General features: G+C 47.5%; 1 protein-coding gene across 1 annotated transcript in view; it reads right to left on the reverse strand.

The window, feature by feature from the left end:
* The window catches only part of HSPD1 (heat shock protein family D (Hsp60) member 1), a 253106-nt gene that overhangs the window by 162161 nt on the left and 74946 nt on the right, over positions 1-15999 (reverse strand). The window contains exon 4 of the mRNA XM_069733806.1: positions 11750-11832. Coding sequence (XP_069589907.1) covers positions 11750-11832 — 83 coding nt within the window. The remainder of the gene's footprint in view (positions 1-11749; positions 11833-15999) is intronic.

Here is a 15999-nt window from a genome sequence, read left to right on the forward strand (position 1 = left end):
GAAGGGAAAATAAATATATATATATATATATATATATATATATATATATATATATATATATATATATATATATATATATATATATATATACACAGTGGGGCAAAAAAGTATTTAGTCAGTCAGCAATAGTGCAAGTTCCACCACTTAAAAAGATGAGAGGCGTCTGTAATTTACATCAAATGTAGACCTCAACTATGGGAGACAAACTGAGAAAAAAAAATCCAGAAAATCACATTGTCTGTTTTTTTAACAATTTATTTGCATATTATGGTGGAAAATAAGTATTTGGTCAGAAACAAACAATCAAGATTTCTGGCTCTCACAGACCTGTAACTTCTTCTTTAAGAGTCTCATCTTTCCTCCACTCATTACCTGTAGTAATGGCACCTGTTTAAACTTGTTATCAGTATAAAAAGACACCTGTGCACACCCTCAAACAGTCTGACTCCAAACTCCACTATGGTGAAGACCAAAGAGCTGTCAAAGGACACCAGAAACAAAATTGTAGCCCTGCACCAGGCTGGGAAGACTGAATCTGCAATAGCCAACCAGCTTGGAGTGAAGAAATCAACAGTGGGAGCAATAATTCGAAAATTGAAGACATACAAGACCACTGATAATCCCCCTCGATCTGGGGCTCCACGCAAAATCCCACCCCGTGCGGTCAGAATGATCACAAGAACGGTGAGCAAAAATCCCAGAACCACGCGGGGGGACCTAGTGAATGAACTGCAGAGAGCTGGGACCAATGTAACAAGGCCTACCATAAGTAACACACTACGCCACCATGGACTCAGATCCTGCAGTGCCAGACGTGTCCCACTGCTTAAGCCAGTACATGTCCGGGCCCGTCTGAAGTTTGCTAGAGAGCATTTGGATGATCCAGAGGAGTTTTGGGAGAATGTCCTATGGTCTGATGAAACCAAACTGGAACTGTTTGGTAGAAACACAACTTGTCGTGTTTGGAGGAAAAAGAATACTGAGTTGCATCCATCAAACACCATACCTACTGTAAAGCATGGTGGTGGAAACATCATGCTTTGGGGCTGTTTCTCTGCAAAGGGGCCAGGACGACTGATCCGGGTACATGAAAGAATGAATGGGGCCATGTATCGTGAGATTTTGAGTGCAAACCTCCTTCCATCAGCAAGGGCATTGAAGATGAAACGTGGCTGGGTCTTTCAACATGACAATGATCCAAAGCACACCGCCAGGGCAACGAAGGAGTGGCTTCGTAAGAAGCATTTCAAGGTCCTGGAGTGGCCTAGCCAGTCTCCAGATCTCAACCCTATAGAAAACCTTTGGAGAGAGTTGAAAGTCCGTGTTGCCAAGCGAAAAGCCAAAAACATCACTGCTCTAGAGGAGATCTGCATGGAGGAATGGGCCAACATACCAACAACAGTGTGTGGCAACCTTGTGAAGACTTACAGAAAACGTTTGACCTCTGTCATTGCCAACAAAGGATATATTACAAAGTATTGAGATGAAATTTTGTTTCTGACCAAATACTTATTTTCCACCATAATATGCAAATAAATTGTTAAAAAAACAGACAATGTGATTTTCTGGATTTTTTTTTCTCAGTTTGTCTCCCATAGTTGAGGTCTACCTATGATGTAAATTACAGACGCCTCTCATCTTTTTAAGTGGTGGAACTTGCACTATTGCTGACTGACTAAATACTTTTTTGCCCCACTGTGTATGTGTATATATATATATATATATATATATATATATATATATATATATATATATATATATATATATATATACATATATATATATACACATATATATATATATACATATACACACACACACATATATATATATATATATATATATATATATATATATATATATATATATATATATATATATATATATATATATATATATATATATATATATACATACATACTAGATTGTGGCCCGATTCTAACGCATCGAGTATTCTAGAATATGCATGTCACCGTAGTATATGGACGATGATTCCAGAATTCGCAGCAGACTGTGCCCGTCGCTGATTGGTCGAGGCAAGCTTTATGACATCTACGTCGATACTGTGCCCGTCGCTGAATCAGAAACGTGAGATGTCTACGTCCTTTATGACATCGTCGCTGTGCCCGTCGCTGATTGGTCGAGGCCTGGCGGCCTCGACCAGAGACGCGGGATGTCCAGGACAGACAGACAGAAAAACCCTTAGAATTATATATATATATATATATATATATATATAAGACCGGGGGTGCTGTACAGAGAGTGCTTTGCCGCACTCTCTGTACAGCACCCCCGGTCGTGAAGATGTATAGCACGATGTTTGAATAAAGATTCCTGCACTGGATGATCGGCGAGTGCGATAGAGATAGAGAGATATATACACACATATATATATATATACACATACACACATACAGTACAGACAAAAGTTTGGGCACACCTCATTTAAAGATTTTTCTGTATTTTCATGACTATGAAAATTGTAAATTCACACTGAAGGCATCAAGACTATGAATTAACACATGTGGAATTATATACTTAACAAAAAAGTGTGAAACAACTGAAATTATGTCTTATATTCTAGGTTCTTCAAAGTAGCCACCTTTTGCTTTGATGACTGCTTTGCACACTCTTGGCATTCTCTTGATGAGCTTCAAGAGGTAGTCACCGGGAATAGTTTTCACTTCACAGGCGTGCCCTGTCAGGTTTAATAAGTGGGATTTCTTGCCTTATAAATGGTGTTGGGACCATCAGTTGTGCTGAGCAGAAGTCTGGTGGATACACAGCTGATAGTCCTACTGAATAGACAGTTAGAATTTGTATTATGGCAAGAAAAAAGCAGCTAAGAAAAACGAGGGGCCATCCTTACTTTAAGAAATGAAGGTCAGTCAGTCCGAAAAATTGGGAAAACTTTGAAAGTGTCCCCAAGTGCAGTTGCATAAACCATCAAGCGCTACAAAGAAACTCGCTCACATGAGGACCACCCCAGGAAAGGAAGATCTCTGCTTCTGAGGATAAGTTTATCCGAGTCACCAGCCTCAGAATTCGCAGGTTAACAGCAGCTCAGATTAGAGACCAGGTCAATGCCACACAGAGTTCTAGCAGCAGACATTTCTACAACAACTGTTAAGAGGACACTTTGTGCAGCAGGCCTTCATGGTAAAAATAGCTGCTAGGAAACCACTGCTAAGGACAGGCAACAAGCAGAATAAACTTGTTTGGGCTAAAGAGCACAAGGAATGGACATTAGACCAGTGGAAATCTGTGCTTTGGTCTGATGAGTCCAAATTTGAGATCTTTGGTTCCAACCACCGTGTCTGTGTGATGCAGAAAAGGTGAACGGATGGACTCTACATGCCTGGTTCCCACCGTGAAGCATGGAGGAGGAGGTGTGATGGTGTGGTGGTGCTTGGCTGCTGACACTTTTGTGGATTTATTCAAAATTTAAGGCATACTGAACCAGCATGGCTACCACAACATCTTGCAGTGGCATGCTATTCCATCCGGTTTGCGTTTAGTTGGACCATCATTTATGGGTGCTAACCCAGACCTGAACCCAATCGAGATGGTTTGGGGTGAGCTGGACCGCAGAGTGAAGGCAAAAGAGCCAACAAGTGCTAAGCATCTCTGGGAACTCCTTCAAAATTGTTGAAGACCATTCCTGGGGACTACCTTTTGAAGCTCATCAAGAGAATGCCAAGGGTGTGCAAAGCAGGACACGGATGCGGTCCCATGCCATTTGGATCCGGGACCTGCAGGGAGAAGACGCTCGGTACAAGATGAGCACATCGCCTTGTACTGAGGGTCTCAGGAAAGCCCGCAGGGAGCCCCCTCCATGTGCGATGCTTCCCTATGCCCCGGAATGCTGCGATCATGTTTGATCGCAGTATGCCGGGGGTTAATATGCCGGGGGCGGTCCGTGACCGCTCCTGGCACATAGTGCCGGATGTCAGCTGCGATAGTCAGCTGACACCCGGCCACGCTTCCCCAGCGGCTGATCGCGCTTGACGTACTATCCCGTGACTGGGAATTAAGTCCCAGGTCACCTTGACGGGATAGTACGTCCAATGGGATTAAGGGGTTAAAGAGTATCTTATTTTATTTTTTTCATAAATAAGTACATGTGTAAAAAAGAATCTTTGTAATATCTCTTTCCCTAGTCACCTTCCACGACAGTCACCTTGGAGAATGTCTCCCCGCCCTAATGGGGTACAGGAACACAAAGAGGTTAAATGAGGGGGCATGGCTTTGGCATGGAGCTGTGAACACATCTCTCCTGAGCTCCAGCGTGCCTGAGACCTCTGCAGCAATTATATAGCCATCATCAGCTCCACTCACCCACCCATGTTGAAGAGCAAAGTCGGGCTCCGCTCCCAGGCACCCAGGGAGCTCACAGCGGGCCCCGCAGGCTCCAGTATCACCAGGTACATGTCGATGTCTGGAAGGGCGGGAAAGATAGCAGCTCCTTCAGCCATGGTGGAGGGGGGAGGTGCATCCTCCTCCATGCAGCAGCACCCACACAGGAGCTCTCCACCTTGAAATGCAGGCACTCAGAAGAATGGGGCCACAGCAGAGAAGGCACAGGAGAGAGGACGAGTGATTGCTGCACCAGGGACCAGCCGCTCACCACGGAAGCTGACAGGGGGGAGCCAAGCACAGAGCAAGGGAGAGGCGAGAGCTGTGACCTGCCCCTCCCCCCCCTGGATGGACCGTGTCGGAGCTGGGTGAGGACCTGTCTCCCCCCTATACTGCACCCTTATCAGGCTCAGGAAACTGAAATGGGCCCCCCACTACTACCACCAGGGAGACATGACGGAGGGGCCCCTCTCAGCCTAGTGTCCGAGGACATTGTGCCCACCATCACTGCATCTCATGGCCTCCCCACACAGGCTCCTGTTAGGTCCCTGGGCTCTGATGACTATATAACTGCCTCTGAGCTGAGAGCGCAGCTGAGTGACTTCCCTACAAAGGCTGACATGGAGGGCTATATACAGCGTCTTGAGGCAGTGTGCAAGAGTGAAGTGGGGTCCCTTAACCCCTTTCTGCCAGCTGACAGAATAGTACGTCAGCTGGCAGATCCCCTGCTTTGAGGTGGGCTCCGGCGGTGAGCCCACCTCAAAGCCACGACATGTCAGCTGTTTTGTACAGCTGACATGTGCGCGCATGGAGCACGAGCGGAATCGCGATCCGCCCACGCCCATTAACTAGTTAAATGCCGCAGTCAAGCGCTGACAGCGGCATTTAACTAGCGCTCCCGGCCGCGCAGCCGGAGCTACTCGCACTGCTGACCCCCGTCACATGATCGGGGGTCAGCGGTGCATTGCCATAACAACCAGAGGTCTCCTTGAGACCTCTATGGTTGTTGATGGCCAATTGCTTTGAGCGCCACCCTGTGATCGGCGTTCAAAGTACACCTGCCTTTCTGCTACATAGAGGTGATCTGTACTTCACCTCTATGTAGCAGAGGCGATCGTGTAGTGCATGCTTCTAGCCTCCTATGGAGGCTATTGAAGCATGCCAAAATTAAAATTAAAAACGCCAAAATTACGTTTTTTTGGTCACCGTGACATTGCATTAAAATGCAATAACGGGCGATCAAAAGAACGTATCTACACCCAAATGGTATAATTAAAAACGCCAGCTCGGCAAGCAAAAAATAAGCCCTCACCTGACCCCAGATCACGAAAATTGGAGATGCTACGGGTATCGGAAAATCGTGCAATGTTTTTTTTTTTTAGCAAACTTTGGAATTTTTTTTCACCACTTAGATAAAAAATAACCTAGAAATGTTAGGTGTCTATGAACTCGTAATGACCTGGAGAATCATAATAGCAGGTTAGTTTTAGCATTTGGTGAACCTAGAAAAAAAGCCAAACAAAACACAAGTGTGAGATTACACTTTTTTTGCAATTTCACCACGCTTGGAATTTTGTTCCTGTTTTCTGTTACATGGCATGGTAAAACCAATAATATCGTTCAAAAGTACATCTCGTCCCGCAAAAAATAAGCACTCACATGGCCATATTAATGGAAAAAAAAAAAAAAAAAAAGTTATGGCTCTGGGAAGGAGGGGAGCGAAAAATGAAAATGAAAAAACGGAAAAAGCTCCGGGTGTGAAGGGGTTAAGGAAGACGTGTCCCATCTTACCACCACTGTCTCTGCATTAGAAGTTAAAGTGGAGTCGCTTTCCTCACAATTGCACAGTCAGCAGCAGCTTCTGGACCTACACAGCTGGAGAGACTGCGGCGGGCCTTGACGGACTCAAGGTTGGTGGATGTATGGTTACTACACCCCACTACTCGAGATTATACCTACTTCTCCACAGTACATAATTCCTATGGTAGATTGGATTATTTTTTGATCAGCCACGGGCTCATGTCTCTTGACCCAAAGTCTGACATTGACCACAATATCGTGTCAGACCATGCTCCAGTTTTGCTCTCCCTTCGGCTGCCGAGCCTTTCTCCGAGAGAATGGACCTGGTACTTAAACCCTGGTCTCCTTGGAGATTAATGTGTCAGGCAGCTGTGCGAACAGCAATCTCAGACTTTCTAGATTTTCACAAGCATTACCCCACGGCCATCCCATACCAATGGGAGGCTTTGAAAGGAGTTATACGGGGAGTATTTATACAACAGGGGGCCCGACTGAAGAGAGAGAGGGAGACTAACATTGTGGGTTTATTGATTCGTAGCCAAACTCTGGAGTTGGATCATAAACGGACTAGAGATGCTGGCTGATCTCCTCCGGGCACGCTGTGAGTTGAGTGCCTTGTTGGAGACGACGTTAGTACGACAGAGGGACCGCTTTCATAAATTTCTGTATAAGTACTCTGATAAACCCGGGAGAGCTCTAGCGAGGTTTTTGCACCCCCGTGTCCCTACCACTTGTATCCCTACCATGAGGTCTGCTACGGGTGAACTGGTCCATTTTCCTGAGGAGATTGTGGACTCATTCAGAGCATATTACGAGACCCTCTACAATTTAAGCGGCCCGTTGTCTGATCTGTTCCCTTCCGAGATTCAAGCACGGGTGGACGACTACATCCGAAACACTGAGCTCCCGCCTATGTGGGTGGAGGAGTCTGAGGCCCTGGAGAGTCCTCTCTCGGAACAGGAGGTTTTAGACACGATAAAATCTTTGGCTAATGGTAAAAGCCCTGGTCCCGACAGATTCTCTGCCGCCTTCTATAAGTTATATGCAAATTCCCTGGTCCCCTTCATGACCAAACTGTAACTCCATCTCGGCCAGCTGCCCCTTTGCCCCCCAAACGCTGGTGGCCACAATCACCGTGATTCCTAAACCGGGAAAAGATCCCCTATTGTTTGCAAGCTATAGGCCCATATCCCTCATTAATGTGGATGTGAAGGTGTTCGCGAAAGTGTTAGCTGGTAGACTGAACCCTATTCTCCCTGGGTCCATCCATAGTGATCAGGTGGGCTTTGTGCCGCACAGGGAGGCCAAGGATAACACGGTGAAGACGTAGCTTCGGACCTCGTACATGCGCACAGGAAAGGTACCAGCATTTTTATTATCTATTGACGCTGAGAAGGCATTTGATCGCCTAGGTTAGACCTTTTTACGTGCCTCCCTGAAGCAACTGGGAGTGGGACCTAACATGTTGGAGAGGATTTTTGCTCTGTATCATAGGCCTACGGCCCGTCTTAGAGTGAACGGTACCCTTTCCCCGCCCATTGACAAGAAACGGGACCCGTCAGGGTTGCCACCTTTCCCCCCTATTTTATATCCTTGCGATGGAGCATCTGGCAGTGGCATTACAGAAGTCTCCTGATATTGAGGGTCTGCGGATTGGCCAACATGAGTTTAAGATATCCCTGTATGTGGATGATTTATTGCTGTACATTACCAACCCAACCGTGGCTTTTCCTGTACTCCTCCGAGAGTTCCGTGCTCAATATCTCCCTGCCTGATGATCTAGTCTTTCAGCTCCAGGCGTCCTCTTTTAAGTGGAAGACCGATGCCTTAAAATATTTAGGAGTCTTAATACCTGCTGACATTAGCGCAACATATGCTCTGAACTACGTCCCGCTCCTGCAGAAAACTATCTCGGACCTTAAACGGTATGGCAGACCTCAGCCATCTTGGTTCGGACGGGTGGGAGTGGGGTAAAATATCCATTTTGACCAATTCCTCTATCTTTTTCAGACTGATCCAGTGCAGGTTCCGGATCGCTTTTTTAGGCGCTTGCAGTTGGCCATCAATAGCTTTATTTGGGGAGCTAAGAAGCTGCGGACTCTATTCTCAGTGTTAGTGAGACCCAAGACTAAAGGGGGGTAGGCCTTCCTGATTCTAAACATTATCAGGCAGTCTTGCTCTCTAGGATTGTCGACTGGAGGTTCAGTGATGCTCAAACAGTGGGTGCTCCTGGAGAAACTTCTCGCCCTCTTCTTTGTACTGGCTGCCTTGGCTGTGGGGGACCGGACGCCCACCTGTGTCGAGTTTTGCTCCACTCACACAGACTGTTTTGAGGTTCTGGGATAGATCCTAAGTGAAATTACACCTGACCTCCCGATTGAGCAGACCGAGTACCCTTTTTGACAATCTGGCCTTTCCCCCCAACAATGAATAGATCTACGCATCTGTGTTGGTCACGACTTGATGGGGTGGGACTGGGTCAGGTGAAGGATAAGCTTGCCGGGCTCTCTGGCGTGCGGGGGTTACGAGGATCTGGTCTTACGACACCGTTGTCCGGGCCAGAGTTTCTGCAATTGCGGAGCTTTCTTCCAGTGTGCCGATGGGGGCGCTGATGCCATTTAAGTCCCTGATGCTCCCTACCGAGGGTCCCTCCCACGTGGTTTTGGTGCTCTATGGCCTGGTCTTTAATTCACTTCCCCCTACTACGCTTGGATTTATGGAGGCTTGGGAGAGGGACCTGGGGATCACCTTTTCTGAGGCAGATATTCTAAAAATCTTCACTCTTGCACATAAGATGACGATGTCCAGTCAGGTGCAGAAGAGGAATTATAAGTTACTGACACGCTGGTATAGGTGTCCCGCCCTTCTCCACAGGATTAACCCAGAGATCTCGGACGCCTGCTGGGGATGTGGCTCCGCCACGGGCTCTATGCTTCATGTTTGTTGGTCCTGTGGTCCCCTGCAACCCTTCTGGAACTCAGTTTTCGATGCCTTTCATTTGATGACTGGGGTCCGCCACGAGCCCTCCCCCCAAATGGCCCTACTGTCCCTGATACCCAGTTCGATAGCTTCCGTTAAAAAGGGGATCCTGAGATTTTGCCTCATAGCTGCCAGGGCAGTTATTCCCCAACATTGGAGGTCCACTGAGGTCCCCTCCACGGAGGAATGGATAGCTGAAATGGATAGATTACATCGTCTGGAGTCGCTGGTGGCGGATGATGGTGATGCTGCATATGACCAGGGACGCACCTGGTTCCTCTGGCAATCATTCAAGGAGAGCACAGGGTTCCTGACTTGGCTGCGTACATACTCATAATTCTCAATACGTGGGCGTGTACATTGCTGGGCCTCCCTTAGCCCCCCTCCCCTCCTTACTCCCCTTCTCCCCCATTTTTTTTTTTTTTTTCCTTAGTCTTTTCTTTCCTTTTCTCCTATCTCTACAATTGCTTTTCCTTACAGGTTCTGTATTCTGTATATAAGGTCCATGTACCGAGGTGATTCTCAAGATGAGAAGCATGTACCCTTTTATGTGCCAGAGTCCTTGTTCAACTACACTTGTGCTGTGTTCTCAGAGGCATAATGTATAGCTCTGGACATCGTAATGATTCGTTTTATTGTTTATTGTGTGTGTGTGTGTGTGTGTGTGTGTGTGTGTGTGTGTGTGTGTGTGTGTGTGTGTGTGTGTGTGTTATATATATATTCGAACAAACAAAGAGGTTAAATAACCCTTCCCTTCCTGATATCTCCAGTGTTTTTCCTGTCCTCCAGTAGGGCATGAAGAGGTCCTGCAGGTGCTGTCGTGGCCGGTGAACGGAGCACCTGGATTTTTTTTTACCGCCAGGCAGCTGAGGTCGGGCGGTGATCCTCTCCTCCTCCATGTGCTGCGCTCCATCTCTATCGGTGGACTCGGGCCCTCCTTCCCACCCCTCTGTCCGGGGCAAAGCGGGGAGGTGACGTGCTGCCGGGGTCCTCGCTGAGCTCCCCGGCGGCCTCCTCCTTCTCCGGCGTTCGTGTGGCGTTCCAGGTTCGCGCGAGCCGGATGTGACATCAATGCACTTCTGGTTCGCGGCCTGGGGCTGCACGCTGGAACGCACGCAGTCTCCTGCGTTCAATCATGTCGATAGCCAGTAATCGCTGACAGGATAGGGTCGTCTCAAGCCTCCCTATGGACCGAAGGGGCAGGAGCACTTGATAATCGCTGGGGACCTCGATACCTTCATATCCTGGTCTGGGCCTCCAGGTAAGGCGCCGTCTCCTTGTCTATCGGTGACTGTATACAGCTTGACCATGGAAGGCGACAAAGATCTCCTATCTGCGAGAGCGGGGAATGGACCTCGGGTGCTGCAAGCAGCATCCGCGGCGCTCCACAGAACACCGGCACATCGCTAGCGCGTGCCGAAAATGGCACACGCTAGTGATGCACGTCCCCATTGCTGTGAATGGGCGCGCTAACGGACGCGTTGCACGGCGTTAATTTCGCAGTGCAACGCTGTCCGTTAGCGCGGTCCCATTAATGTAATGGGAACCTAGCCTTACACTTAAAACGGTATTCCTGGTCGCAATTACCACAGCTAGGCGCGCAGGAGAATTGCAAGCCTTGTCAGTTCAAGAACCCTTCCTATCCATAAACTCTGATAGCATAGTCCTACGACTAGACCCCGCCTTTATGCCCAAAGTCGTTTCGGATTTTCATAGGGGTCAGGATGTGGTTTTGCCCTCATTTTGTCCAAACCCTTCAATGAGAAGGAGGAAAACTTCCATACCCTGGACGTCCGCAGGGTAGTTCTCCATTACCTGGAGCAGTCCAAGACTTGGAGGCTCGACCAGAATCTATTTATCCAGTTCTCGGGACAGAATAAAAGGGAAAAGAGCGGCTAAGAGCACAATTGCAAGCTGGATAAAACAATCTGCCTTGCATATTCGGCAAAAGATCTCCCTCCGCCAATCTCGCTGAAGGCCAATTCTACCCGGTCGGTTTCCACGTCATGGGCAGCAAGAGGGAACACCTCATCAGAACAGATATGCAGAGCCGCCACATGGTCTTCTGTACATACCTTCACCAGACACTACAGGCTAAATTTTGACAGGGATCTGACTTTTGGCAGACGTGTTCTACAGGCCGTGGTCCCTCCCTAAAGAAATGAATGTTGATATATCTCCAAGGTAACTGTCGTGGAAGGTGACTAGAGAAAATAGAATTAGACATACCGGTAATTCGGTTTCTAGGAACTGCCCTTGACTTTGCTGCAGCAAATACGCTTGCAAGAAAAGTCAACCTGCGTATTTGAAGCGTTTTCTCACTATACATTCAAGTCAGTGGGTGGAAAACGCTGAAAGTAGTGACATGCTCTTTGAACAAAAAAATGCAGCAAAGCACAAAATACAGAGAACACAAAAACCAATGTGTGTGCGTGAGATTCCTGAAATCTCACAGGCTTTGCTTGCACTGTAAAAGCAGATGAAAATTAGCATAAACCGCAAAAAGAAAAAAACGCAGCAAAAACGCCATGTGAACTTACCCACCCAAAAAAGAAAAACTTGAAAATCGTGAGTTTCCATATGGATTTTGCTGATACCATTGCAAGCTACTTACTTGTGCAATCTCCTCGGGGGTTGTAACTGGTTTTGATTGTTTCTTCAGATCTTCAATGACTCTGTCAACTGCCATCATCACACCTGCAGAAAACAAACAATTATTTAGCTAGGAATCTAAAGGTACAGTTACACTAAAGGTACCTTCACACAACAATATCGATAAGGATATCGTTGCAACGTCACGCTTTTTGGTGACGTAGCAACGATCTCGATGTGTGTGACAGCGACCAACGATCAGGCCCCTGCTAGGAGATCGTTGGTCGCTGGGGAATGATCAGGACCTTTTTTTGGTCGCTGACCACCCGCTGTCATCGCTGGATCGGTGTGTGTGACGCCGATCCAGGGATGTGTTCACTTGTAACCAGGGTAAATATCAGGTTACTAAGCGCAGGGCCGCGCATAGTAACCCGATATTTACCCTGGTTACCATTGCAAAAGTAAAAAAAAAAAAAAAAAAAAAAAACAGTACATGCTCACATTCTAATGTCTGTCACGTCCCCCGGCATCCACAGAGTTAAAACTGCTTTCGGCAAGAGCGCTACTAATGCAAGCGCTCCGGCCGAGAGCTTCCCTGCACTGACTGTCAGCGCCGGCACTAACAGCGGTGACGTCACCGCTGTGCTTTGCTTTACGGCCGGCACTGACAGTCAGTGCAGGGAAGCTGTCAACTGGAGCGCGTGCATTAGCAGCGCTCCTGCCGAAAGCCGTTTTAACCCTGTGGACGCCGGGGGACGTGACATCAGAATGTGAGCATGTAGTTTTGTTTTTTTTTTTTTTTACTTTTACAATGGTAACCAGGGTAAATATCAGGTTACTAAGCGCAGCCCTGCGCTTAGTAACCCGATGTTTACCCGGGTGCTGCAGGGGGACTTCGGCATCGTTGAAGACAGTTTCAACGATGCCGAAGTCTTTCCCCTGATCGTTGGTCGCTGGAGAGAGCTGTCTGTGTGACAGCTCCCCAGCAACCACACAACGACTTACCAACGATCACAGCCAGGTCGTATCGCTGGTCGTGACCGTTGGTAAATCGTTTAGTGTAACGGTACCTTAAGCGACGCTCCAGCGATATAGACAACAATCCGACCTAAGCTAGACCGCTGGAGCGTCGCTGTTTAGGTCGCTGTAGAGACGTCAAACACAGCAACTCCAAAGCAATGCAGGAGCGATCCAGTGACGTAACAGCGACTCACTTATCGTTCTCGCTCCATGTAAAAACGTTGCTGGCGTCGTTGCTTTTGATGTCAAACATGACGATACACGCCCAAATAACGTTCTGGACTTCTAGCTACGACCAGCGATATAACAGCGGGATCCAGATCACTGCTGCGTGTCAAACAACGAGATCGCTATCCAGGACGCTGCAACGTCACAGATTGTTGTCGTTCTCATTGCAAAGTTGCTGAGTGTGACGGTACCTTAAGGCTGGCCATACACAATAGATAGCTGTCGGGTGAATGATGCTTTATGTCTGATCTTCAGCTAACAGCCATTTCAGCCGGCACACCCATACGCAGGAACGGTCCACAGAGTGCTCATGTTCTTCATAAGGAAGCAGCTGACTGACACATTGCCACAAGGCATATTGCTCAGGGAGAACAATGCCATCAGCAGTCCAAAATCGGAATGAGTGTTCGCGACCAGTGATCAAAACCGAGCCTTAACCCCTTTCTGACATTGGACGTACTATTCCATCCATGTGGGGTGGGCCCTAATTCCCAAGGACGGAATAGTACGTCCAGCGCGATCGGCCGCGCTCACAGGGGGAGCGCGGCCAAGTGTCAGCTGATTATCGCAACTGACATCCGGCACTATGTGCCAGGAGCGGTCACAGACTGCTCCTGGCACATTAACCCCCGGCACACCGATCAAACATGATCGCAGTGTTCCGGGGGCATAGGGAAGTATCGCGCAGGGAGGGGGCTCCCTGCGGGCTTCCCTGAGACGATCGGTACAAGGCGATGTGCTCACCTTGTACCGAGCGTCTCCTCCCTGCAGGCCCCAGATCCAAAATGGCCACGGAGCTACTTGCGGGTCCTGCAGGGACTACTTCCGGGTCCAGAGCAGGCTCTGGTAACCAAGCAGCAGGGCACGCCAGATCGCTGATCTGACACCGTGATCTGCAAAGTGTCAGATCAGCGATCTGTCCCTATACAGTGATGTCCCCCCTGGGACAAAGAAAGAAAAAAACATTTTTTAGATGTGTAAAAAAATTCCGAAATAAAGAAACAATTTATATTTTTTATATCTTTATCTAAAAAAAAATAAAAAAAAAATAAAGTACACATATTTAGTATCGCTGCGTCCGTAACGACCCGACCGATAAAACTGTCCCACTAGTTAACCCCTTCAGTGAACACCGTAAAAAAAAAAAAAAGGCAAAAAACGCTTTGTCATACCGCTGAACCAAAAGTGGACCAACACGCGATCAAAAAAAAAGAAATAAATAACCATGGTACCGCTGAAAACGTCATCTTGTCCCGCTAAAAACGAGCCGCCATACAGCAGCATCAGCTAAAAAATAAAAAAGTTACAGTCCTCAGAATAAAGCGATGCAAAAATATTTTTTCTATAAAATAGTTTTTATCGTATAAAAAGCACCAAAAAACATTAAAAAAAAATGATATAAATGAGGTATCGCTGTAACCGTACTGAACCGAAGAATAAAACTGATTTATCCATTTTACCAAACGTGGAACTGTATAAACGCCCCCCCCCCAACAAAAAGAAATTCATGAATAGCTGGTTTTTGGTCATTCTGCCTCACAAAAACCGGAATAAAAAGCGATCAAAAAATGTCACATGCCCAAAAATGTTACCAATAAAAACGTCAAATCATCCCACAAAAAACAAGACCTCACATGACTCTGGACCAAAATATAGAAAAATTATAGGTCTCAAAATGTGGTAACGCAAAAAATATTTTTTGCAATAAAAAACGCCTTACCGTGTGACGGCTGCCAATCATACAAATCCGCTAGAAAACCCGCTATGAAAGTAAATCAAACACCCTTCATCACCCCCTTAGTTAGGGAAACAATTTATTTTTTTTTTAAATGTATTTCCATTTTCCCATTAGGGTTAGGGCTAAAGTGAGAGTTACATTTACGGTTGGGATTAGGGTTAGGGGTGTGTCAGGGTTAGAGGTGTGGTTAGGGTTATGGTTGGGATTAGGGTTAGGGGTGTGTTGGGGTTAGGGCTTCAGTTAGAATAGGGGGTTTCCACCAGGGTTGATTTGATTTAAATCTAACTGATTTAAATCACGATTTAAAATCAGTGATTTAAATCAAAGTTTCTACCTAAACTACCGTATATACTCGAGTATAAGCCGAGATTTTCAGCCCAAATTTTTGGGCTGAAAGTGCCCCTCTCGGCTTATACTCGAGTCACGTAGCGGTGGGGTCGGCGGGTGAGGGTGCTGAGGTATACTTACCTAGTCCCAGCGATCCTCGCGCTGTCCCTGCAGTCCCACGGGCTTCTGTGCTGCAGCTTCTTCCCCTCTTCAGCGGTCACGTGGGACCGCTCATTAGAAAAATGAATAGGCGGCTGCACCTCCCATACGGGCGGAGCCGCCTATTCCTTTCTCTAATCAGCGGTGCCGGTGACCGCTGATAGAGAAAGAATCTGCCGCACCGAAGACAGCTGTGACAGGCAGAGGGAGCTGGACGTCGGGACCAGGTAAGTATGTAATATTCACCTGTCCGCGTTCCAGCCGCCGGGCGCCGCTCCATCTTCCCTGCGCTCTGAATGTTCAGGTCAGAGGGCGCGATGACGCATATAGTGTGCGCGGCGCCCTCTGCCTGATCAGTCAGAGGGGGGAGACGCCGGGACCGGACGCTGGGAGCTGCAATCAAGAGAGGAGAGTATGGCTTTTTTTTTTTTTTTTTTATTGCAGCAGCAGCGGCCATGGCACAGATTTATGTGGAGCATCTATGGGGAATATGAACGCTGCAGAGCACTATATGGGGCACAGCCAAGGGGGAATATGGACAGTGCAGAGCACTATATGAGGCACAGCCAAGGGGGAATATGGACAGTGCAGAGCACTGTATGGGGCACAGCTAAGGGGGAATATGAACAGTGCAGAACACTGTATGGGGCACAGCCAAGGGGGAATATGGACAGTGCAGAGCACTGTATGGGGCACAGCCAAGGGGGAATATGGACAGTGCAGAGCACTGTATGGGGCACAGCCAAGGGGGAATATGAACAGTGCAGAGCACTGTATGGGGCACAGCCAAGGGGGAATAT

This window comes from Ranitomeya imitator, chromosome 7 (assembly GCF_032444005.1).
Source record: "Ranitomeya imitator isolate aRanImi1 chromosome 7, aRanImi1.pri, whole genome shotgun sequence".
NCBI classification, from domain to species: Eukaryota; Metazoa; Chordata; class Amphibia; order Anura; family Dendrobatidae; genus Ranitomeya; species Ranitomeya imitator.